This window comes from Saccostrea cucullata, unplaced genomic scaffold (assembly GCF_032062105.1).
Source record: "Saccostrea cucullata isolate Sc308-1 unplaced genomic scaffold, CSIRO_AGI_Scuc_v1 ctg784, whole genome shotgun sequence".
NCBI classification, from domain to species: domain Eukaryota; kingdom Metazoa; phylum Mollusca; class Bivalvia; order Ostreida; family Ostreidae; genus Saccostrea; species Saccostrea cuccullata.
In genome coordinates, this window is record NW_026935833.1 from 372,385 (window position 1) to 398,836 (window position 26,452).

At 33.8% G+C, this 26,452-nt stretch overlaps 3 protein-coding genes across 3 annotated transcripts; 1 reads left to right on the forward strand and 2 right to left on the reverse strand.

The window, feature by feature from the left end:
- Positions 1-912: 912 nt before the first annotated feature.
- Positions 913-8,537, reverse strand: LOC134243887 (prenylcysteine oxidase 1-like). Its single transcript, XM_062726116.1, has 5 exons — positions 8,400-8,537; positions 6,963-7,169; positions 4,998-5,175; positions 4,689-4,897; positions 913-4,292 (listed from the first exon to the last, which is right to left on the reverse strand). Exons 1-5 carry the CDS (start codon positions 8,503-8,505, stop codon positions 3,514-3,516), a joined length of 1,479 nt encoding a protein of 492 aa, XP_062582100.1. The 5' UTR covers positions 8,506-8,537; the 3' UTR covers positions 913-3,513.
- A 319-nt stretch (positions 8,538-8,856) lies between these two features.
- On the forward strand, positions 8,857-21,850 carry LOC134243875 (FAS-associated factor 2-like). The gene is made up of 14 exons (XM_062726102.1): positions 8,857-8,970; positions 10,802-10,870; positions 10,969-11,063; positions 12,171-12,286; positions 12,654-12,683; positions 13,104-13,204; positions 13,561-13,646; positions 14,451-14,542; positions 14,711-14,809; positions 18,226-18,304; positions 19,001-19,082; positions 19,835-19,924; positions 20,230-20,373; positions 20,672-21,850. The coding sequence occupies exons 1-14, from the start codon at positions 8,905-8,907 to the stop codon at positions 20,849-20,851; spliced, it is 1,329 nt and encodes a 442-aa protein (XP_062582086.1). The 5' UTR covers positions 8,857-8,904; the 3' UTR covers positions 20,852-21,850.
- A 41-nt stretch (positions 21,851-21,891) lies between these two features.
- LOC134243888 (glutathione S-transferase A-like) lies at positions 21,892-26,248 on the reverse strand. The gene is made up of 6 exons (XM_062726117.1): positions 26,013-26,248; positions 23,754-23,819; positions 23,294-23,374; positions 22,721-22,801; positions 22,443-22,511; positions 21,892-22,314 (listed from the first exon to the last, which is right to left on the reverse strand). Exons 1-6 carry the CDS (start codon positions 26,178-26,180, stop codon positions 22,096-22,098), a joined length of 684 nt encoding a protein of 227 aa, XP_062582101.1. The 5' UTR covers positions 26,181-26,248; the 3' UTR covers positions 21,892-22,095.
- Positions 26,249-26,452: the final 204 nt, after the last annotated feature.

A 26,452-nucleotide genomic window follows, 5' to 3' on the forward strand; every position in this document is an offset into this window, starting at 1 on the left:
TCAGCTGACAAAGTTTGATAACTCTAGGCCTAATAGTATTCAAGTTGTGTTCAAAGTTGAAGTTTTTTTTAAAAGTAGTTAAAACTCCAATGTCAAGGTCAAAGGGTAAAAGTTGTTGATATCCAATGAAAGGTCTTCTCAAAAGGAAAACATATGTGAAGTACGAAAGCCCTAGCCCCCACCGTTCAAAAGTTATGGTCAAGGTTAAAGATTTTTCATAAGTACGTAAATCTCCAAGGTCAAGGTCAAAAGGTCAAGGTTGTTGATATCCAATGAAATGTCTTGCCACAAGGAATACATATGTGAAATATTAAAGTCCGACTATCTACTGTTTAAAAGTTGTGACCAAGGTTAAAGTTTTTAAAAAGTAATTAAAACTTCCAAGGTCAAGGTCAAAGGGTAAAAGTTATTGGTATCCAAAAAAGGTCTTCTCACAGGGATTACATACAAAAATTAGCCCCCACCGTTCAAAAGTTCTGGTCAAGGTTAAAGTTTTTTTAAGTACGTATATGGTCAAGGTCAAAAGGTCAAGGTTGTTGTTATCCAATGAAAGGTTTTGCCACAAACAATACATATGTGAAATATGAAAGTCCTAGTAAAAAATTCAAAAGTTATGGAAAAAAGTAAAAGTTTGAAATTTTTGTGTAAAAGTGGGTCAAACTCCAAGGTCAAGGTCCAAAGGTCAGATTTGGTGATAGCCAAAGAAAGGTCTTGTCACAAGGAATACACATGTGAAATATGAAAGTCATAGCTCCACTAAATCAAAAGTTATGGGCAAGGTTAAAGTTTTTGTGATGGAAAAGGAATGTTAATATAACTACAACTAGAAAATTGTTATGGTACTTGTATGTAACTTGTAAAGATATATATTGAAAAGCGGGGGACAAGGTAATAAAATGGAGACCGTCTCACCTGTCTGTGCCTGTCAATACAGTACTGAAATCAGATGTTCTTTCAATTGTCCACACTGATTTCACCAGTTGCATTGATTTCAACTGTCCATACTAATTTCAGCTGTCTAATAATGATTCAACTGTCCAAACTAATGTCAAGTGTCTAATAATGATTCAACTGTCCACATTGATGTCAACTGTCTAATAATGATTCAACTGTCCACACTGATGTCAACTGTCTAATAATGATTCAACTGTCCATAGTAATTTCAGCTGTCTAATAATGATTCAACTGTCCACACTGATGTCAACTGTCTAATAATGATTCAACTGTCCACACTGATGTCAACTGTCTAATAATGATTCAACTGTCCATAATAATTTCAGCTGTCTAATAATGATTCAACTGTCCACATTGCTGTCAACTGTCTAATAATGATTCAACTGTCCACACTGATGTCAACTGTCTACTAATGATTCAACTGTCCATACTGAAATTCTGATTTCATCTGCCCATACTAATTTTGCAAGTCTAAATATGATTCAATGGTTCAAACTGATTTCAACTGTCCATACTGATTTTAAATAAACATACTAATTTCACCTGTTCCAACTTTAAGAATAACTTTTAGGTATAAATAACATAAGTGTCAAAATAGTAGTAATTCTTGCTGATATGACAAAATGAACTTTGTGCACCAATGCTTTCATTTGATAGGTAAATACAATCATTGAAGTGCATTGAAATGGTAAAATTTTCCGTTTGGATGAAACGTTCTGAGTCATATTTTGAACGTCAATTACTGCAGTATAACATAATGACATGCCCATTTTTTTTTTTAGAACGAACAAGAAATATTCGTCGTAATGTTTTAAGACACCCCATTCTTTGCGATGAGCAACATGAGTTACAACCAAAATCCGAGATTTTCAAAGTTATAAGAGAGAGATTTAGAGAGTTCCAGCTTCTGGAAAACACGTATTGCAACGAATCTGTACATAAATATGAATTTATCGTGTTTATTGGAGTTTCCATAACATGTGTATTGGTCGAACACGTGCTTACTCTGTGTTAAAGTAGACCATCAATTTGATTGGCTATTATATTTATGGAATACCTGTTCCACAGGTATTCGAATGAACTATTTGACCGATTTTTCTTTTCTAAAGAAATGGGCATGTCATCATATGACAATCAACGTTCTAAAGATAGCTCAAAACGTTCCATGCAAACAGGAAATTTTACCACTTCAATGCGCTTCATTGTACTTGATAGAGTAAGTCAGTATGATAAAAATTTAAACATACCAGTATAATACATTTTAATCACAATACATTTACCCATAATATTTATCCAATCAAATGTAGATGTTACCAGCACTGACATATCAATATTCACCATATATCATAACATCTAAGATTACCGGTAATTGCTCTAAAACAAGTGGAAGATCAAAGTATGGAATGTGAAAGCCATAATATACTGTAGTAAGCAATACTAAATAGGGGTGTCATTTAGCACTGAAGACAGTGTTAGGGATGTGCCCTCAAATCTACATATTCAAATTCATATGATTGAATCCCTATATACTCCCATAACCCACTTATTAATAAATGTCAACAAAAAAGATTAAAACGTACTAACTGACATCAACCCGTCAATCGGTGAATATTTTATCTTGAGACATAAGTTCCCATGATGAGTTTGTTGACAAAATATAAATACATCATACCAGTATCAACTGGACTAGAAGATGTCTCCTGATTCAAAAGTTAGAAATAAAATGACATGATACATTATACTTCATAAAAAGACAATAAATGGGGAAACACATGTATGTTGAAAACACTGACTAGTATTATTTCATACGATAATTATTGAAAATGTGAATGAATATACATGTACAATGAAAAAATGTCAGGGGTTATTGCAAAGAAAGTTAGACTTGCATGAATTAATTACCTGCTGTGTGTCAAATTGTAATATATGACGATTCAAAATAAAGAAAAAAAATTATTGATAATATTAAGAGCTAGAGATGAATTGATAAATACATGTAGTATTATGATGACATAATGAATGACTAACAAGCACCAAAAAAAAAAACCTCATACAAAATCCCCAGTTGTTTGATCAAAATAATATGTGATACAGTATACATTTATTGACTGAGTTCGAAGGCAGCATGCCTTTTGTTGGACCCAAAAAAACAATCTGTCTGTCCAACATCTCAATGGCAGGTCCAACATCTCAATGAGTGGTAAAACATCAATTTTTTATGCCTGCTCAGTAAAACATTAGAAATGTTTCACTTTTTTGTATAGATTCGTATAGGAACACATTTTTAAAAGTATTACAATATACAATATAAACAGATACATAAACAATAAAACTAACCCCAAACTTAATAATTTAGTCTCTTACATGCATGCTTCCCAGTAAAGTAAACAATGACTTCACAATGAACTACACACAAAATTACAACAAAAAATTACAACAGAAGTGTGAAATCCCATGGATAACTGAATCTCTGAAACTAAAGATATTTAACATTACTTCTAATTCAAAATTATTTGTTTGTATGTATAACATACAAGATATTCCTAACCATTGCACTGTTCAGAGTTCTGTTTTGTCTTTTTCCAAGGCTGGGTCTAAATAAGGCTCATCAATTTTATCTAGATTTCCATGCCAGTGATTGTATGCCAACAGGGCCACATTTTTCCCTGCAATAGAACTCATTTCCATGGCAGAAGCGGCCATTTCTATACCATTTAAATAATAGAGTGAATCATGAAGCACAAAGGGGGGTAACTCTTCCCCGACTGTGGAGTATTCTGGGTAGGCCATCATAGAAAACATTCTAATGTCTTTTTTACTGGTAAACATTTGTTTTATATTCTCCTCACTTGGTGGTACATTAGAGAAAACCTTGTAAACATTTGCTGGATTTCCAAGAACATCTTCTTTTTTACCCTGAGAATTGACTAGAATTGTGTCGTTACAGGTTAAAATTTCCGTAGGCACTTCCTCTGCATTATCAATGCCATAATATTTAGAGTTTGGTGTTCCTTCTACAAAGGTAGCAGTGAGCTTATGATATTTCTGAGGAAAATTTTCAATAGGACTTGGGAAATCTTCAAAATCAATTTCAGACATTTCATCATGTAAAGGCGTTGCAATGATAACGATGTCGTAATCTTTGTGTTGTTCCTTCTTTTCGGAATCGACGTACTCCACCCTGTAAGTTTTATCCTGGTATTGCAGGAGTTGGACTGACATGACTGTCCCCTGAATGACCTGAGCCTTGGCCTCTGTCACTAATTTCTGGGGCACCTGTTTATTACCTCCCTTGACGGCCCACAGTCCTGGTTGTACTCCAGCCATACATACAGCTCCTGTAAGACACAAACATAAGATATACTTGAAAAATTGTTATTGTAACCAATTTTGTATGTCAACTTTAATACATCTCAATTTCTCCATTTCCAGAGCCAATGTGTTGCATGCAAGTATAATTACACTTTGTGATCAATTTAACTGTGAAATTTTTCATTTAAGATCATCAAAGCAATTTGCATGAACTCTTAAGAATAAAATTAGGTAGAACAAAAACAATATATCCCCCAGATTTCATTTTGGCTGATAGTGTTACCTGCTGCAAAATTCAAGGGTCTCTTTAACTATTTAATATGATTTCATTTATGTTCCTGGTGTGATGTCTTTTTTTTCATTTTAAGAAGAAACATATGGTTAACCTAATATTTCACTCCAATTTTTAGTTAAATACAAACCTACAAAGCCTGGCACTTCTGTATTTTGACCGTAATTTGTTCTTAAGGCAGCCATGACCATTTCATCAATAAACGCATCACCAAAACCCGCAGTCTTCATTACAAACTTGATGGATTTCTTCATGTAGGAAACAAAGGCTTGGTCCATTGCACCAATCAGGTCAGGAACAGTTGTGTAGGCATGACCTGCTCTCTGAATGTCATAAATCCTAAAAAGATGCAAAGTCAAGATGAGCAATATCATTCTATTAATATTGCTGTACTTTTTTTTTTTTAGCATGATTTACATAACCGCCTTTTAAATCTTACCTCATGAATTTACTTAGGAGTTTCTCATTGATCCATGAGTCAATATTATAGATGTCCATGCCGTATCTCCAAAAGAGCTTGGCCATTGTGACAAGGCTGTATTTGCTGCTTGTCACCCTCATGGAGCTCCCATCAAAAATCCCAAAGGTTCCCCCACCAACCTGTATCTGCTCCAGACCTGTGGGATTATACATGTATAGGGTACTGAATATTTTTTCTCCTTCTCCTAACAATGGGAAGTAAATGTGGCACTCTTATCATTACTGAGTATCTTTTAAAAAATATAAAAAGCTTAAGAATTACTTAAATTTACATAATGTTTTATCTTATTTTCCTCTCAGCGTCATTATTTTTATTGTGAGAAATCAGGAAATAGGATATGGATTTCAATTATTTTATGCAGATTTTGCACAGTTTTTTGGCTGAGTTAAAAAAAAATTGGGGGGGGGGGGGGGGGGGGGGGGGAGAGAGTGGGCATGACATTCGAATTCCATTATATCTAAAATAACATATCATCAGATTCTGTCATGGTGAGAAACACAGTGCATGTAATTTGTAAACATGTACATGAGCATATTATTCATATTTAATAACATCTTCCTTTTCAGCTGTGTGAAAAACAATTGTTGATCTTTGTTAATTGTTCATCCTCTTGATCATCTAAATAAATGTTGTAGCAGCTCATATCATAAACAAACCAGAAATCTATGTCGAGACTATAGCTCTACTGGTTTGTACTTATAACAAAGGATGAGAAAAGAAGCTATTGCCATTAGACCAAAATTGTAGAAGGAGTAGCATTTTAAAGGAATTTCACAGATATTTCTATTTTTAGTAACAAAAGCAACAGTGTTCATCGAAATCAAAAACTGATGCACTATTTTATATATCTTAGTGTAGTCTACTTGTGTGCCAAGTTATATTGAAATTAGACCAAAATTGTAAGAGGAGTAGCATTTTAAAGGAATTTCACAGAAAATTCTATTTTTAGTACCCACTAACCATGGCAACACCGTTCGAAATCAAAAACCGATGCACTATTTTATGTATCTTAGTGTAAACTTGTGTGCCAAATTATATTGAAATCAGACCAAAACTGTAGAAGAAGTAGTGTTTTAAAGGAATTTCACAGAAAATTCTATTTTAGTAACCATGGCAACACCGTTGATCCAAATCAAAATCCGAAGCACTATTTTATGTACCTCAGTGTAGTCTACTTGTGTGCCAATTAATTGAAATCAGACCAAAACTGTAGAAGAAGTAGCGTTTTAAAGGAATTTCACAGAAAATTCTATTTTAGTAACCATGGCAACACTGTTCATTGGAGTCAAAAACCGATGCACTATTTTGTATTTATGTATCTTAGTGTAGTCTTCTTGTGTGCCTAGTTATATTGAAATCAGATACAAACTGTAGGAGGAATAGCGTTTTGAAAAATTGTTTACAGACAGACGAACGGACACATTACAATCGCATTAGTTCTTCTGGTCTCTAACCAGTAGAGCTAAAAAGGGCAATGCCATACAAAATAGTCTTGGCCATATACAACCTAGTGTTGATATGATGTGATTGTTATTAATTATCAAAAATTGTCACCGAAGGCAGCACATCAGCAACAACTGATAGAAAAAACATTAACAAAACAATCACCAAATATTCTTTTTAAACAAAGCCAGTTCATTTATCATTATCAAGGCACATTACTCTATTTCTGGTGCAAATGGCAAACAAACTGACCAAGCATGTAGAGAATTTAGTCTCCAAAATTTGAATTCATTTATGGGAATAACTTTAACTCGGAATTGTTAAGTTTATTGAATGTTACATAAACTAATGAAACTTCAGATCATGTTAATTTTTGTAACTTTGATCAATTTTGCCTCACTGATGCATACAATTTTTTTTTTTTTTTCATTTTATAGCAAAATCTTTCTGATTTTGCTTCTCAATTATCACCAGACATACCTAATAACTTGGTAAAGTTGACCATGTACATATTTTTGGGATGAATAAGAGTTCCCCCGGCTTCAAACTGGTGGTCACCAAGGGTGAGTGTGGCTAGCCTTCCTCCTATGTGCCGCTTCTCAAAAATGTCAATTTTAGCATCATTACCAAACAGCTGTCTGAGGAAATAGGCCGTAGAAGTTCCTCCGATGCCCCCGCCGACAATACCTGTAAGAAAAAATCAAGTCAATCCTCTGACTCACATCTAACAATACTTGTAAAGTTGTAAGGTGTAAAATTAAAGACATTATTCTGGCACAACAGAACCTGTAACATATTTCTTAAAAAAGTTTTTCCTCCAATTCACTCTCTCATAATACTTTTAAGAAATCAACATTTATGTTCCTCTAATCCCCCTTCAACAATACCTGTAAGTCTATGAAATGCTAATAAAAGTAGGTTTCATAGGTAGAATTTGTTTTTCTTATCTTATTTCATTTTTTTCACATACAGGCATAACTCTGAAGTACAATTTACAAAAGAGAGTTTGTACCTCTTTTAATGATTTTTTCTATAAAAACAATATCTCCAATTTCAATTATTAACCCAACATCTCTAAAAATTACTTCAAAAATGAGTGTATGACATGTAACTCCTCAAGTTAGAAGGAAAATATACAGAAATGCATCCAGATTTTACAAGAAAATCAAATTTGGGTCTTTGCATAAAATTATGCTTGGTAGAGTAATAGTCAACATATATGTGCATGCCTTTAATACTGAATATCATAATCATAATAATGTGGACATACTAATTATTCAGTAGGGCTGAAAGACTTTATGAGTAGTCAGCCCTGCTGGTCCACCTGAATTTTTTCTGAATTTCATACACTGGAATAGCGTAAAATTGGTGCGTACAAGTGGGATGAGATGGAGTAGACTTTATATATCCTGTCCCAATTTAGTGTGTCTCAGGCGTGTGGGCAGACAGGAATTTTGTACACTGTCACTGCCTTTGGATCGATGTTTGTGCAAGGTGGTCATTTCTGAGGGAGAAAACAGGAGTTCCAAGAGAAAACCCATGTGTCTGAGCAAGCGACTACTCTATCCTTTCACATACAAATCTGTCAATCACTGGGATTGTCCTACTGATCTGGTTTAACGATAGAATTTGTTCCATGTACTACCTTAGGTACCTATGTTGCAATATAAACACGAGCCATAACTCAGTGCATGTGAACATCCTCCAAGCCCCACCCTCTGCTACCACACACATACCTGTAAGGTATCAAACTGCCATATATGTTTCCCCTTAAAACCCAATACTAATTGCTTGCCATTTATGAAAACTTCTTAGAATCCAACAGCTGTTCCACATCACTACATTGTTGACAATTTGTTAGTTTAAATGATGAAGGAGGCAAATAGACATCATGCATCAGTATGATAAATTGTGTACCTATTGTAGGTGGTTCTTTCACTTCAAGGGCAAGTGTAATAGGCAGGGAAAATGTCAGGATAAAAACCAAAGTGAAAGTCCACATTTTAGTGCCGGAAGCTGACATATTTCAGTGTTTGATTGCTATCAGCAGTTTCGTATATAATGCGATTTCAATTATTTCATTTTTGCACATGAAACAAGAAATTATGATTACTAATCCAAAGATTAAGTAGTATTTTCGAAGCATGTAAAAAAATAATTTTATCTAATTCTTAAATAGATAAATTTACGAAACTAATATTTTAGGGTTTTACTAATTACACGAAAGCTGTCCGTATAATGATGATTGAACTTGTTTATATTTTCAAGTAAACTAGTTTTAAATTTTGTAAACTTAAAATTTGTACAATGGTTTGATTAAGATTTGCATTGATAATATGCAAAAGCTTATTTAAAAACAGTTTTAAAAAGATTATCGCAAGGTGGCGCTGTGTGACAGGAAGTTGCAATACAAATCATCATCATGGCAGAAGAGAATGGAGATGTGGACCTTTCTCAAGATCAGACAGAGAAACTTCTTCATTTTCAAGTATATAAACAGTTTTATTCGTTTTTATTAGACAATAACGATTGATTTACTAGACGGAAGAAAAATCATTGTCGTTAAAATGTGAATAACCTAGATTGAACATAGAATAGATCTCTGTACTTTATCCTGATGTTTATGCAATAGAATGCAGACTCATATTCTACCAAAATAGTAATTAGTATATTAACAATGAGAGAAAATTTCTTCAAGGTTATGTTAAATTTAAGAGAAAGGGGGGGGGGGGTTCATGTAAACACTTGATAAAGTGTATAGCTTACAAATTTTGCTAAATATAGATATGAATAAATTTCTATATTAACAACACAACCGGACATTACAACACTAATTTTCTTTTTTTCAAAATTTTGGCAGGGATTTATCATACATGTTAACCTACTGTGATGAAAAATATGGAGATTCAGTCGTCAAAAGCGGTAGCATTGCGCGCGCGTTGTTTTACACTAGAATTTTAAAGATAATATATATATTTCATGTAATATACAATGCATGTATGGCCTTAAATAAAAACTACAATAATTAAATATTAACTGCAAAGAAGTAGACAAAAACACCTTCAAATATTTTTCACGCTCATCATTTTGCTTTGATTCACTGGCTGTTTACTTAGCCTTTTGAAGAGTGATCTTTGCTGATATAGCCTAGAAGCAATAATACTGAATGTTCGTTCAGTTGTAAAACACAACAAATGATGACATGGTTTAATCTAATAAAAAGTCCTATCTTTGTTAAATAAATAGATTTCCCATGATCGGATGAACGAAAACGAAAGTAGAGATTTGTCATGGCTTGGAGATTGCATTAAATTGTTGTTTGTAAAATTTTGAAGTAAGTTGTTGCTTTTTTAGCCACCATGTTGCTATGCACCGCAAAGGATTATTGGGAGTTTGAAAATTTTTTCACGCGGTGAGATAAAAATTTCTTTGAACAATGTCAAATACATGCTTTGAAATCTATGTCTATATCGGTACACATTTGTATATTGAGCTCGCTATCGCGAGATTTTATGGCGAGTGGCTTCCAAAATCGCTGCGCTCGCTATTAACAACACAACCGGACATTACTGTACAACACTATTTTTCTTTCTTTCAAAATTTTGACAGGGATTTATTCTAATTATACATTTTTACCTAAGCATGTAAATATTTATTGTTTATTTGATTTTGATTATCCTTTCACACTTTAAAAAAAAATATATTTAATACATTATTTCTCAGTAACTCAAGTTGCTTTCACTACTTTGAAAATGCTTTAAATTTAAATTAAAACAAATATAAACATTTCATCTGGAGCTTGAACTCCATCAGATGACATCACAATATATTTGGCTAGTATATAAGTAGAAGTTGCAGATCCGTAGCTCTCTGGTTGAGAAAATTGGGACATAAAAACCAGAGAGTTGCAGATCCATGTATTGTAAAAAGCTTCCATTTAAGACGCTACACATTCTGCAGAGATAGGGTCTATCAGCAATCTAATTAAAATTAGATGTTAGTCTAGATCCTCTTGCATACTTGCTACACTAACATCTAACAACATCCCATAGAGGGTCATGTCAGAGGTAAAATTTTGAACAACTTTAGATGTATTCGCTTCATCAAATATACGATGAGCAGCTTGATTTGATTTAAAATTTGATTTGACCTGTGACATGACCCTATATGGGATATTGTTAGATAACTTCAAATTATCGATTATATGATCGATTGTATGCTTCCGATTCAATTTGATAATCGATTGTTAATTTAGTCCGATTTTGCAACACTAGAAAACATGATTATATAAAATATAATTTTTTTTTTAATTTTTTCAGGATTTGACAGGAATTGAAGACATAGAGAGATGTAAAGGTATTCTTGAAGAACATAACTGGGATATAGAGGTAAATTAAAGAAAAGCACTCAAAAATGAAAGAATTAAAAAAAAGGTCTTTTCTGTTGAGATATAATACATATAATTAACTTTTATTGATTATTGTAGATAGCAGTACAGGATACTTTTAATAAAAGAGAGGGTGTTCCAAATGTATTTACTCAACCTGAGGGTGTCAAAATAACCAGAGAATCTTTTTTAAGGTAGTAAGAATACCTTGAAAAATGTATAAACACAAAATTTTGAACAAAATTAAAATTGTTACAGTATATTTAATGTTCTAGAGTTCTTACTTCTTAGAGATTAAAGGTTATGAATATTAAATTTTCTCGTAAAAAGGCAATTTTCTTATACAACCCATATATAAGGAAGATCGCTTATATATATATTTTTTCCAGGGCTCTCAATTTTTTCAGGATTTGACAAAAAAGGTAACTTTTTTCCCAAAAGAAAGGTGTAAATTTCCCAATTTCCATAGCAAAATATTAATTAAAAAAATAAAAGTCCATGAAACTTAATCACAAAAAAAAAAACCCACACAAAACACACTTGCAAATGAAAGTGAAAGGTAAATTTTAAAGAAAAGCACCACATGCAAAAACGAGAGAACCAGGTTATTGTTTTTACAAAAATGTGCACTAAAGGAGTATCTTTCATGTGTTTGACAAAAAAACATCATTTTATTTCAAAAAATAAAATTCAAAATTTTATTGCATAGAAACATACCCACGCTTAGATTGGGAAGCAATGTTTTCCATGTGTACAGGATATGTTTTAGGGACTGTCAAGAAAGAAGATAACCGCAATATTCTCAGATAGTAATGACAAAGCTAATGTACTTTACATAAATAGCCTAACCTGTTTAACTGTTTATTCAAAACCAGAGTTAAATTGATGACAAAATGCTAGAAAAGCAAAATTTGAGGATTTTTTTAATGAATTTTGGTTATCCAACCAAATGATAACCAAAGGTCCCAAAAAGTGGTGCTGTCCGACGACTGTAGACGTACGTCTTACACAGCCGTGTTACTCGGTCGTGATGAAATTATCAAATTTAACGCATTTCTTCCAAAACAGGACAAAAGTATCATGAAAAAACACAAAATTTTACAAACAGAAAATGCACATAAAAAATTGATACGCAAAAATCTAAGTATATTTATATATATGTCGGCCATGAGTTTTGACTGTACAATCAGAGATTAAAAGCTATGACAGTGCGTATTTATAAAGTCTTTCCTTTAAGCTCTAATATGTTTATTAAAACGCATTTTGAATTCTTATTTTATTATTTTTTTGTTTATATACAGGGTTTTTACAGTGGCCAGACCTCCACCTCAAGGCCTTTTCCAATGGTTGTACCACATCATCTTTTTCCCCTTCCGTTTTGTTTACAGTTCTCTATTAGATTTGATCAGATTTACAAGTAAGTGCTGAAGAAGTATTTGTATAGCATCTTTAATATTTCTCTTTTTCACTCTGCATTGCATTTATACTGTGTGTGACTAAATACTGATATTCCTCGATACACACAAACACACACACTCTAAACTGTACTGTATTTAGCTGAGCATACCTGTGTGTTTCCTTCATTTTCTTATTTTTTGTTCAACACAAGGAGACTTTATAATTTCATATCTTAGAATAAATTTTCTTTTAGTGTATTAAATTCATATTTATTGTAAATAGAAAAATGAAAGGAAATTGTACTGTAAAGTCATCTAGGTGCATGATATGAAGTAGTAGCATACAATAGAGAGCATTTGACTCACTTGATAATTTTTCTGTTTCAGTCAGACTGATTCGTCCAGACCCAAGGAGGAGTAAGTTTTACAAAGCTCATCACTTTAGCAACACACATAACATTTATAAATCGTTAAAATAGTTGAGCACATTTATGAGATTTTTTTCTTATGCATATAGCAGTTGGTTTGACTATATTTGTAATACTGTTATGCACTCACTATATTGCATGCCATTTCTCTCTTCTCTCTCCCATACACACACATAAAAATCTTAATGACTTGTCATTACATTGTATTCACAAAGTTTAGAATGGTGCTTAAAGTTGATATATACAATAAATATGCAGTGTTTTCTTTGTATGAAGTCTCTCGTCCTGTTTGAAGATTTTATTATTTTGGAAAACAAAAATTGAAATTTTATTTTGTTCAACAAATGCGACTGCTTATGCATGTATATCGACTGCTTATATATGATAAGATGATTTTTGTTTTATGTAGATGTAACAGACCCTGTTGGAGATGTAACAGCCTTTATATCCAAATACGATGAGACTCTCGGAGGCGCGCATCCAACGTTTTACCAGGGATCTTATAGTCAGGCAAGTGATAACATTTCTTATTGAGGATGAAAAAAAAAATTTTTCTTTGAAATTTTATTGTTGAAATTAACAGATTTCTTGCTGCATTCTTTAGAGTTCACAGCTATGATTCAATCAAACTTTTTTATCTCAATCTTATGTGGAGAAAAGATATCTAAGGGTTTGAAATATCTAGGTTAAAAAATGTGAAAGTAAAAAAGAGTTTTGTTTGGATTTCCAACACACTTATCCATATAGTAACTATTAGTATTTGGTTCCAAGGTTTTGCTTTTTTTAAAGATAAAAACAATTGATTTGATCAGACAGTTCTTGAATTCCTAGTTTGTTTGCATTAATCAGAATATAAATTTTTTTAGGCGTTGAATGATGCAAAGAGAGAGTTAAGGTTCCTATGTGTTTATCTCCATGGTGATGATCACCAAGACACCGCTGATTTTTGTAGGTAAGTCTGTTAAGTAAGTACTTTATATGTAGATTAGGACAGATTGTGCAGCCAAAATATTAAATGTTTTGTTGCAAACACATGGGTAATTCTGCAATTTATAAGCAATGCTGAATTTAAAAAAAAAATTCATTATTCTGTGTATTTCTAGCTGTTTTAAATGTGATGAATCTCTAAATTGATGATAATTTTAATTCAGTTTTGGTTGAAATTTTGAACCAAATTTCCTCCTCTTAACTGCTGCAAATTTATTTTATTTTTATTTGTGAATAATTTTTTTAATTATTGACTGATTGTTGAATGGCAGTTTTGTTGGTTTCTCCTATTGAATGTGGCATGTATGATGTTTGGCAGAAATTTACATGTATATTTCAATAAGTAAGCTTAGAATTGATTACTGTAAACCAACTTTTATTCGCGGCGACTTTATTTCGCGATTTACCAGGGATATACTAGTTCGCGACGATTAATTTTCGCGATCAAGCCGTTTTTGGATCTGTTGATAATAGACACATACACTTTAAGGACCGATTCGCGGCGAGAAATATTCGCGATGACGAGGTTCTCGCGAACTTCGCGAAAATTTCTCGCACGCGAATAAAAGTTGGTTTACAGTAATCACTTTCTAAATGTGCTTTACATGAATATTTATGCACAAGATATTCAGATATGTATTTGATTTAGTTGAAGATGCTCTCTGCAGATAGTACAAAAAAAGCACAGCCAAATGTAATACATGTTTGTTTAATTGAAACACATAATATGTAAAATTAGTTAACTTGACTTCATTTTTATTTTGAACAGAAACACATTAGGAAATCAAGAAGTAATTAATTTTATAAACACAAGAATGTTGTTTTGGGCATGCAATACAAATAGTCCGGAGGGATTTAGAGGTGAGTAAAGATTAAATATACAGATAAGTCATTCAAAGAACTGAAAGTGAAAGTTGTTTAAAATTTGCATTTATGAAATATTTCCAAATCAAGGAGATTTTTTATCTGTAATATTAATTATCTGGTAAATCTGCCTGAAATTGTAATTTATCTTGCCTTATTTTACAGTATCCAGGGCATTGAAAGAAAATACTTACCCCTTTCTTGCATTGATTGTCTTGAGACAAAACAGAATGACAGTGGTAGCACGAATAGAGGGACCAATAGGTAAGGCATTAACTGCTAGACGTGAAGGACTTAAAACAGTAAAACTTTAATTTTTTTAGCTCACCTGAGCCGAAGGCTCAAGTGAGCTTTTCTGATCACATTTTGTCCGTCGTCCGTCCATCTGTCTGTCCGTCTGTAAACTTTTCACATTTTCGACTTCTTCTCAAGAACCACTGGGCCAATTTTGACCAAACTTGGTACAAAGCATCCTTGGGTGAAGGGGAATTTAAATTGTTAAAATGAAGGGACATATCCCCTCGCAAGGGGAGATAATCAAGAAAAGAGAAAAATAGGGTTGGGTCATTAAAAAATCTTCTTCTCAAGAACCACTGGGCCAGTAAAGCTGAAACTTATGTGGAAGCATCCTGGGGTAGTGTAGATTCTAAATTGTTCAAATCATGACCCCCGGGGGAAGGGCGGGGCCACAATGGGGAATCAAATTTTTATTAGGTCACCTGAGTAAACTCAGGTGACCTATTGCTATCCGTTTTCGTCCGTCGTCGTGCGTCGTCCGTCGTCCGTCGTGCGCCGTGCGTTAACATTTGAACTTTTTCAGCTTCTTCTCTGCAACCACTGAACCAATTTCAACCAAATTTGGCACAAAGCATCTATGGGTGAAGGGAAACAAAAATTGTGAATTTCATGATCCCTGCCCCCCTGGGGCCTGAGGGGTGGGGCCAAAACCACTAAAATTAATGCAATCTTTAAAAATCTTCTTCTGTACTCCTGGACATCAAGCAGTCAAACTGTTTGCATGATTGTAATCAGCAATGAGTCCTCTACCAAAATTGTGAAATTCATGGCCCTGGGGTCAGGGGTTCAAGTGCTAGGGCGGGGCTCAATAAGTAGGTAGTGAAAATGCATTATTTCTTTGAAAATCTTCTTCTCTACTCCTGGGTATTAAATAAACTAACTAAGTACATAGTTATGATGAGCAAGAGTGCCTCTACCAAAATTGTTAATTTTATGGCCCCAGGTTCAGGGGTTTGGTGTTAGGGCGGGGCTCTATTGATTATATAGTGAAAATACATGAATTCTTTGAAAATCTTCTTCTCTGCTCCTGGGTATTAAATAAACTAACTAAGTACATAGTTATAATGAGCAAGAGTGCCTCTACCAAAATTGTGAATTTTATGGCCCCAGGGTCAGGGGTTCTTGTTTTAGGGTGGGGCTCTAATTGTGAAATGCATGAATTCATTGAACATCTTATCCTTTGCTCCTGGTTAATGACCTAATTACCTAATTACATATTTAAGGCCAGGATTTATTTTATTTTCAGTTTTACAAACCCTCCGCTCAAGGTTTTGAATTTTCAGAAAAAAATAAAACAATTTTTTTCTTTCCGATGTCAAATTTGAGTCGGGATCGAGATTTCAAATTTACGAACTTGCACTTCCGGTTTTAAGATGAAACGGCGGGTAAATAAAGCTAGATCTGAGCTTGGTTAAGTGTAAAATTCATCGATACGAGTGCCATTCAAAACGTTTCACCCGTTCAAAGGACAAATAAAATGTTGACGACTTTGCTGCACAATGACATGCTGGTGAGATAATTATGTATTCGTTTCAAAAGTATCTGTCTGTAAATTATTTTCCTCCCCAAAACTGCCCGTGGTAGCTATTGCATATAAGCAATTAAATGTTCTACTTTCCTATTTGTAAGTATTATGTGTCCAGTTGTAAGGAGCCTATTAGAATGGCGTGAAAAAAGAATGTACAAATGTTGATAATTGATTTATCAAAAATTCTCATGTTCATAACTAAACCTAAACATAAAAAAATGCTGGCCTTATAATGAAGAAAGGGGTCTCTTTCAAAATAGAAACACTTTGACTAAAAATAAATTAATGCTTTGAAATCTGTCCTTTGATAAGCAATGGTGCCTCCTTCAAAATTTGTGAATTTCATGGCTTTTTGATTAAATTACGAACCAAATACAGTCACTGGAAAGTTGTTACATAATACTCAGGTGACCTATAAGGCCCGTGGGCCTCTTGTATAGAAATATATAGGAAAAATCTTTGAAAATCTTCTTCTCAAGAACCACTGGGCCAGAAAAGCTGAAACTTATGTGGAAGCATCCTGGTATAGTGTAGATTCTAAATTGTTCACATCATGACCCCCGGGAGAAGGGCGGGGCCACAATGGGGTATCAAAGTTTTACATAGAAATATATAGGAAAAATCTTTGAAAATCTTCTTCTCAAGAACCACTGGGCCAGAAAAGCTGAAGCTTATGTGGAAGCATCCTGGTATAGTGTAGATTCTAAATTGTTCAAATCATGACCCCCGGGGGAAGGGCGGGGTCACAATGGGGAATCAAAGTTTTATATAGAAATAAATAGGAAAAATCTTTGAAAATCTTCTTCTCAAGAACCACTGGGCCAGAAAAGCTGAAACTTATGTGGAAGCATCCTGGTGTTGTGTAGATTCTAAATTGTTCAAATCATGACCCCCGTGGGAAGGGCGGGGCCACAAAGGGGTATCAAAGTTTTACATAGAAATATATAGGAAAAATCTTTGAAAATCTTCTTCTCAAGAACCACTGGGCCAGAAAAGCTGAAACTTATGTGGAAGCATCCTGGTATAATGTAGATTCTAAATTGTTCAAATAATCGGGGGAAGGGCGGGGCCACAATGGGGAATCAAAAGTTTTATATAGAAATATATAGGAAAAATCTTTGAAAATCTTCTTCTCAAGAACCACTGGGCCAGAAAAAGTGAAGCTTATGTGGAAGCGTTCTGGGGTAGTGTAAATTCTAAATTGTAGGAATCATGACCCCCCGGGGGAAGGGCGGGGCCACAATGGGGTATCAAAGTTTTACATAGAAATATATGAAAAATCTTTGAAAATCTTCTTCTCAAGAACCACTGGGCCAGAAAAGCTGAAACTTATGTGGAAGAATCCTGGTATAATGTAGATTCTAAATTGTTCAAATAATGACCCCCGGGGGAAGGGCGGGGCCACAATGGGGAATCAAAGTTTTATATAGGAATATATAGGAAAAATCTTTGAAAATCTTCTTCTCAAGAACCACTGGGCCAGAAAAAGAAGCTTATGTGGAAGCATTCTGGTAGTGCTAAATTGTAGGAATCATGACCCCCGGGGGAAGGGCGGGGCCATTATAGGGGAATCAAAGTTTTACATAGAAATATATAGGAAAAATCTTTGAAAATCTTCTAGAACCACTGGGCCAAAAAAGGAAACATATGTGCCCATGGAAGGAAAATGTAGATTTCAAAATATCTAAATTATGATCAGTGGGGTAGGGTGGGGATGCATTATGTATAACAAGGGGGAAATCTGGTAAAGAACAGAATGATCAAAGCTTCTCAGGTGAGCAATGTGGCCCATGGGCCTCTTGTCTTAACTGCTTGCATTGTGCACATTTATTTCTTCATATATTGTTGATTACAGGACCCATAGAACTGATTGAGAAATTAGAGAGAATCATGCAGGATAATGAGGCCTCACTAATAGCAGCACGTGCTGATAGGTAAGAAATTAGTCAAGATGGCTAAAGTACATGTATCATGAGATTGTAAATGTATGTGATTAAGAACACATTTCACATTGTAAGGAAATTTGCACATAGAGGTCATTCTTCCTTTTCTGCATATAGTTAATTAATAGGGCTGGGCAATAATATCGATATTTCAATATATTGCAATACAATGACAAAAAATATCGTATCGCAATACGATTTCATAATATCGATATATTGGCAATATTTTTAGATTAAGGAATTTTGTCATTAAATATAAAAATAGACTTATGAAAGTTTGTTATTAAGCCAAACAGTAAGTCAGAAGTTGTTTTGTGGGAACATTTCAGAGCATAACTTAAATGAAATCAACAAGATTTTTTTTTCGTGTTGGTTAATTATCATAGATATGTACATTCTGCATGTAAATTAAAGTAAATATAGTAAGAAAATGCCATTTTTATTACATTCAAAATATTGCAATACATATCGCAATACAGTTAAAAATATCGCAATATATCGCAATACGAAATCTCCGGCCAATACCCAGCCCTATTAATTAAATCCAGTGGGGTAATCAGGCACCAATCTCCCTACACACAATTTGTCAATATTTTTTTCCCAAGAAAACAGCTATACTGTACCTGTATGTTTATATTTGATAAATAATATTTGAGGTAAGATACATATTCAAAAAATTTGTAACAGGGAAGAGAGGAACTTCACCCAGACACTGAGGAGAGAGCAGGATGCTGCATATCTAGAATCCCTGAAAGCTGATCAAGAAAAAGTATGTATTGTCGACACCAAAACATTTATTGGCATTATTGAATTGATATTTGTTTGTTAGTATTTTTATTCTTTAATGAAGGCATTTATGTGAAATAGCTCTTTCTGGAGTAAAAGTACAGCACATTAAGTGGATTTTCTTGTCTCCTCACTCCACAGCACTGACTATATTTGAAGCATTATTATGCCCCCCTTTGAAGAAGGAAGGGCATACTGCTTTGCTGCTGTCTGTCGGTCGGTCTGTCTGTCCACTTAGTTTCCATTCATTTTCTTCGCAACCGTTGCACATACTGAATTTGGTATACAGATATATCACATAATGTCTAGGTCAAGTTCTGTTTTGGGCACGATCGCGCCATTTTTGATACAGTTATGCTCTTGGACTTAGAAAAGTTCCAATTATTTGCAGTTTCCGTTCATTTTCTTCACAACCATTGCACATACTGAAATGAAATTTGGTATACCAATTTATCAGATAAATATGTAGGTCAGGTTCTGTTTTGGGTACAATCGTGCCATTTTTGACAGAGTTATACCCTTTTTGACTTGGAAAAATTTCAATTTGGGGGAGGGGGGCATAATGTTTTACAAACATCTCTTGTCTTTATATGGAGTCTTTAGAATGCTTGATTCATGTAATTGGTGTAAGTATTAGCATCAGCGTCCATGTTTAAGTTTTTGGAGCAAGATCTTTCTGCAAGATAATATATGTTGAGATGAGCTTTAAACATTTTGATTACCTTCATTTTTAAGGAGAGGAAGAAAAAAGAAGAACAAGATAAAATTAACCAGGAGAAACAGAGGCTGGTAGATGAAGAGAAGAAAAGACAAGAGATGATACAGGTAAAGAAAGGGACCTGTTATGGAAATATTTGTTAAACTAAACAATCAGAAGACCTTAAATTGAGAATTAGAACAAGTCAGAGTTTTTATATTGAATATCTGTAGATTTATTTAACATATATGTGCTTAAAAATTTGCAGGTTTGTATAAAATTATAATTCATACAAATGAATAAAAATTAATCTCTTTATTAACATTATATCCAAGTTAAACTGATTTAAAATTTTGATTTAGGTCTGTTTTCAGTGTATATGGTCTTGGGGCCAGATTAAGACAAGATCCAGAGTTGTCCCTCTTTATTGTAGGAGAGAGAATTACTAAAAGAGAAATTAAAGAGTGAAATTCCTGAGGAGCCCTCAGCAGATGACCCGGATGTTGTTAGGATCATTCTGAAGTTACCTCATGGGTCCAGGATAGAGAGGAGGTTCCTCAAAAATCAGTCATTAAAGGTGAGAGGGCAAGTTGTATTTTACTGGAAATTTTTTATCTTTCATGTTGTTACATACATGAACTAGAGTAAAAATAAAAAAAAAGAGCACGGATGTCCAAATATTCTTGCATATGAATTCTGGCAATTAATTTATAAAGATAAGTAAAATGAGCTACACTTGCCTGGACAATATTTGTTTTGCACTTTACTTCTCTTTCTTTTCAATACTTACATTATTTTGCGCTAACTTTTTTCAATACTTACATTATTTTGCATTACTTTTTCAGTAGTTACATTATTTTGCGTTACTTTTTCAGTACTTACATTATTTTGCATTCTGTCATGAGGACTGTCCGGATGACTTTCACATAGTGACTAATTTTCCCAGAAGGACTTTACCCTGTCAGCCACCTAGTCAGGGCCCAGACCCGCCCTCCTTTGTGGAGGCGGGGCTAGGAAGGAGTGAACTGGTCTTTGTTCAAGATAATGAAGCGTGATATTTATTATATGTAAGCTACAAAGTGAGAGGGAAAAACAGAATGCAACATAATGTTGAAAGTTCCATGAAAGGAAAAAGCAGGAAGAAAGAATGTGCAAGTATTTATACAGATGACAGTTGTGATTGTTTGAAGAAATGGAAAGCTAAGGCTGTTTTACTTTCTGATTGTATTTATAAGAATGTTGTTATTTAAAACCAGACTTTAAAGGCTGCTGTTGCACTTTGTACGAGTATCTGGGACACAGGTGTGTTACAGTTAATGTGTAGCTCACCTTGGCAGTCGGAGCTTATGCTATATTGCCCCAGTACTGCTTAGGTTTATATATGTCTTCTTTTTTAAGCTTTAAGACATACCTCAACCAAACTTTCATGGATGATGTCAAGATACCCAGTTTTTTTTCTGGCTTTGGGTGCAGCATCTTGAGAATTATATCACATAGGCCAGTTTTCAATATTAGATTCAGTACCCTTAAAATTGAATGGCAATCAGGGACAAAGTCTTGTTTCAGATACTATATAGTATTTTACTACAATGATAACCTTAATAAATAAAACGACTATAAAGATGAACATGTTATCAAACATTCAGTTGGTACATGTACTCCGGGTATTCCTCACTTTGACAAACAAGTGAGCTTGTTGTCTATAATTACGTACATGTATGTTAACTTTAGAGCACTATAAAGGTAAAGTGTTTTATATGGCGTTTTCTTCCAATCTTGATTTTTCATTGTAAGGCACTAGGTTTTGCTGTAAAAACGAATCATTTGTTTATGTATGAAAAGGTAGATTTGAAAAATATTGCCCAAATAGGTATAGAAATTGTCTACATTGTGAAATTATACAAACACTGTTGATGTATGAAAATTGGCAGAATAAAAGTATTCATATTGATTTATGAAGGATTCTTGTTTTAATATAATTTAGTTTCAGCAGTGGAAATACCATATTTATATTACAATGAATATTGTATTTAATAAATAAACTTGGTCTATTCTTCAAATTGTTTGTGTTTACTTAAAAGTAATTTAAGGAAACAAGAGTGCAAAAATTTATTTTTAATCATTATACATGTATACTGATAAGTACATTATTAATCATTCAAAATTGTTTACTGGTAACACAAAAACAAATTGTTAATAAAGATTATGTCATAAATATGGCACACACAATGGCAATGAAAACTGCTCTGTTCAACAAAATAAGTAATACTTATATTGTACACTGAAAGGAGAGTTTTGTTCACAGAACCCCTTTCAGTGGGGTATTTTTGGGCTCCTCCTCCTTCCAGTGAGGGGGTTGAGTGGCCTGGAGGCTGGGACGAGCTGACAATTTGTCAAAATACGCCTTCAGGTTTGGAAGTTTCTCTAGCTCCAGACCCATACGAACAGCAAAGGCAATGTAGGGGTAAAAGTAGACATCAGCCATGCTGAACTCTGGGCCTGCCAAAAATGCTTTTGTCTGCAAGATATAAAATTTTATAGTGGAATTTCAGTTATCTGAAAATTCATAAAAATCCAGTTTATTAAGCTTATTTTACTGTGTGAACTTCTGACTGGTTTACAGTCAAAGAAGAATTACACAATTACCTCCCCTAGGTATCCCTCCCAACGATTCAACTCCTCTTTCAATGCATCCATCTTCTTTTTTACATCTTCCTACAATACATGACATAAATTTAACAAAATTTAATGAATTGTTTGCATTGTGGTAAAAACGCTAGAAATCAGTTGTAAGTATTGTTGCTCTTTACAAATGAAAATTATGATGGGAATTAACAATGTTATCTCAAGAGGTATTCAACTGACCTGAAATGAAAATGTATACATACTTGTGTAAAACAACTACACACTAAGATAAATTATACCTCTTTTCGGTCTTCTTCCTTTGTTTGCCACATGTAGTAAATTACATCCACCAACAGCTTCTGCTGGATGTTACTGTTCGCCTTCAATGAAGAGAAGAAACATAAATATAGCTGGTCTTTACATTAGTTGGAAGAAATTGACACTCCACAGTTCTAATTTTGGCCAACTTTTTGTCAGTTTCTGAACCAGGGTAAAAATGAAATGCCAAAACTTAATTCCACATCTTTAGAACACACTCCAATCATCTTGCAAAAGATGGGATGGCTACTGTATAAATTGGAGAGGAGTTCTATGAACCAAAATTTCGTTAAAACAAAGAATACAAAATGCTCCTATAAACACCACCAATACTTGCAAATGTTCAAGGCACCCCAATAATATTCTAAAAGACCAGTTGGATGCTGCATGACATGCTTGGGTAAATAAGTTCAGTTTGAGAAAGAAGACATTGTGATGGACAAGCCAACAATATTCCCAAACTTTCTTTTGAGTAAAATTATTTTGCTGAAATTTGACAAATTACATCACATTTTCGGAGGGAGGGAGAGAGAAACAAAGTCACTGCTACTTACCTCATGCATGCGCTGAAGAACCTTTGCTCTTTTGGCTTTGTCATCAGGTATGAGCTTTGTACCTTTGTCTTTGTAAGTACTCTATAACAAAGTAAATGAAGTCATGAGATCTTGTAAAATGAAAGAAAACTTGTATTAAAAACAAAAGAAAACTTGTACTTTCTACCTTCTTTAATTTTTTTTTGTAGAACAGACTTCCAAAGCTTTATAAGGGTTGACTGACCCTCAATTAAGAGGAATAACTCCAACTGGGATTTATGTTTATTATTCATTAATGATAAATTTCAAAAGGTAATTCCCATCAAATTTGGCCCAATAAAATTTGCTTAACATGCTTAAGCTTTCAATGAAAAGAAAATCTAATTTAGTTATCTGTTGAAAAATATTTACGGTAGTAAGGGTTCAAAGAAAATTTTTATATTAGTTGTAAACCATACAGAAGGTCTCCTCAGACACTAACCTCTAAGTAATCACATATGGCATTGGATTCATTCACCACTATGTCACCATCTTTGAATGTTGGCACCTGTTAGAAAAACAGAAGATATATAGTATGTACTACATGCTAATCTTCTCTATATGAGTTTCATGGTTATAATTTTATAGTCATTCTGAAGGAGTTGTGCAAACAGAATTTCATTTTAAAATCAGAACTGTGAACATTGATCATTAATTTTGGGTCCAAAAGATAATTTTATTGTACAAGTTAATATACAGCTAATACATTCCAACTGAAAGTCGGATGCAAATGAAATAATTTTCCAGAACATTTGCATCCATTTTGAATTATCTGATCTATTTTTAGTCCAATGCAGAATAAGCAAGCAAATTCAAAGAATTATTTATGATCCTCTGCTTCTGTGTCTTGAAACTTTGTGGGTGAGATGTCATTTTTTATGGTGTATTTTGTCAAACATGAATGGACTAGCATATGTCATTCAAAATTTATCACCAAAAGTGATTTTTCTCCCATTTAAACATAAAATTTTACCACTTCACTGTGTATCATTGTAAAAAAAACATGAATAGCTTTAAACATACTTTGCAGTGAGGAAAAGTAAGATAAAACTATTAGCACAATCCTCTGTGCTATTCAATTCTCTATAGAGTCCCCCAGAGTCAACACTAAGTCAAACGATTTGTTTGGTTGGAGTAATTCTGACATTTAGGACCACCCATACCTGGACTGCTGACAAGCAGATAAGAAAACTGGATAATTTTTTTTCAGGTTTTGAAGGACATCTATCTTATCTCTAAATCAGTAATGCAGATTTACATATTGCAGGTGAACAAATAGTGCTTAGATTCACAATGCAGTTCACAGAACCTTCTCCTTTTAAATCTAGTATTTTTTTCTTTGTTTGGTAGGTCCTGGGTTCTTTTGCATTATGTTTATCTTTTAAATTTCATTTACTCTGATCAACAATATTAGGGGCATAACCAATTTATAATTTTATAAATATGAAATAATCGAAAGTATACTTCAATAGCCCCTCAACCCTACCCCCCCCTTTTCAACTTGCATTGTGAAAAAAAGTCAAGTATCAAATTACCAAGGGCATATTATTTTTGTATCACTCACCTTTGTATTACAATGGTTTTTAGCTTACCTGAGCAAAAAGCTAGCTCAAGTGAGCTTTTCTGTTCACCTGATTCAAATTTTCATAGTCTGTCAATCCTTTCAACTATCTGTCTGTACATTTTTCAGATTTTCAACTTTTTAAAGAACCTTTGGGCCAATTTTAACCAAATTAATACAGAGCATCCTTGGGTGAAAGGGAAATTAAATTGTTAAAATAAAGGGCCAAGTCTCCCCCTACATTGAAATATATGGGAAATTAAAAATCTTCATCCCAATAACCACTGGGCAAGAAAAGCTGAAATTTATATGGAAGCTTTGTGAGGTAGTGTAGATTCTAATTAATTCAAATTATACCCCCCTTGATAGAGTGGGACCACAATAAGTATCACAAGTGGTGGTGGGGGGATCTGGTGAAGAACAAGTGAACTAAAATTACTCAAGTGAGCATTGAGGACCATGGACCTCTTGATATTTTTTAATAGACTAACCCAGTCCCTTTATAAAAAAAATCTAAGTGTCTTACAATGGAAAAAATGAAGTTCGTGACTCAAATTACTTTATGTTTCTTTAAAAATGTGTGAATCCACTCTGTTCTCTACTTCACATATAAAATATGTGTATTTTTATATGTGAAGTAGAGAACAGAGTGGATAAGATGCCCCTGTGGTTCGTGACTCAAATTACTTCATGTTTCTTTAAAAATGTGTGAATGAATGTAAGGTGACCTCTTTTACTTTTTTAAAATCTGGTGAACATTATTAATAAAACATGAATGATTCATTTTATAGGCCTAGCCTCTACTATCCGAACTTTGAATGTCACGGTATGCTCTTTTTTTAACTTAATGTTTAAATTACATATTATATTTCATTTTTTTTTTCTTTTTGCTTGGAGGATTAAATGCATTGTGTACATGCATGTCCACTGACAAGCGCGTTTTCATGTACCGAATTTCAACCCCGGTATTTAATTACTAGGTCTATGTACGACCGTTCAATATTTCAGAGCGTAATTAATTAAACAATACAAGGTTAACTGAAGCAAACTACTGTATAATTCTGCACCCCCTCCCCACCCTCCCAACCCTAGCCGCCTAAAGTTGTCCATTGCAATGCAGACCTGACCCCTCAATCTTACCTGTCCCCGGGGGTTGAGCTTCATGACATCCTCCCCTTTATGCTCTTTTTTGCTGAACGTAATCAACTTGTTCTTGTATCCCCCGAATCCCTTCTCCTCCAGAACGATCATGGGCTTCCAGCAGGGGATGCTCCCCGACCCCCAGTACAGAAACATGTTCTCAGCCATAATTTTTCTGCGTGCAAGTCGAGCTCTCTCAACAAACAATAAGCCTGGTGTATGGTAACTCGAGCGGGAAGTTTTTGTAGAATTTTACTGGGTCAACATTTAGAACAGACAGGTTTATGATTCAGCGGAATAGTAATCGAGGAGTCGAAGGCATTTAGGTTTTAGTCTGTTAATGTGTTGGTCCGTAAAAACTCTAATCCGGCTTCTATATAAAGTCACAACTCTTTAATGGTTGGTAAGGCTAAAATCGTATTTCACATATATCAATTCCT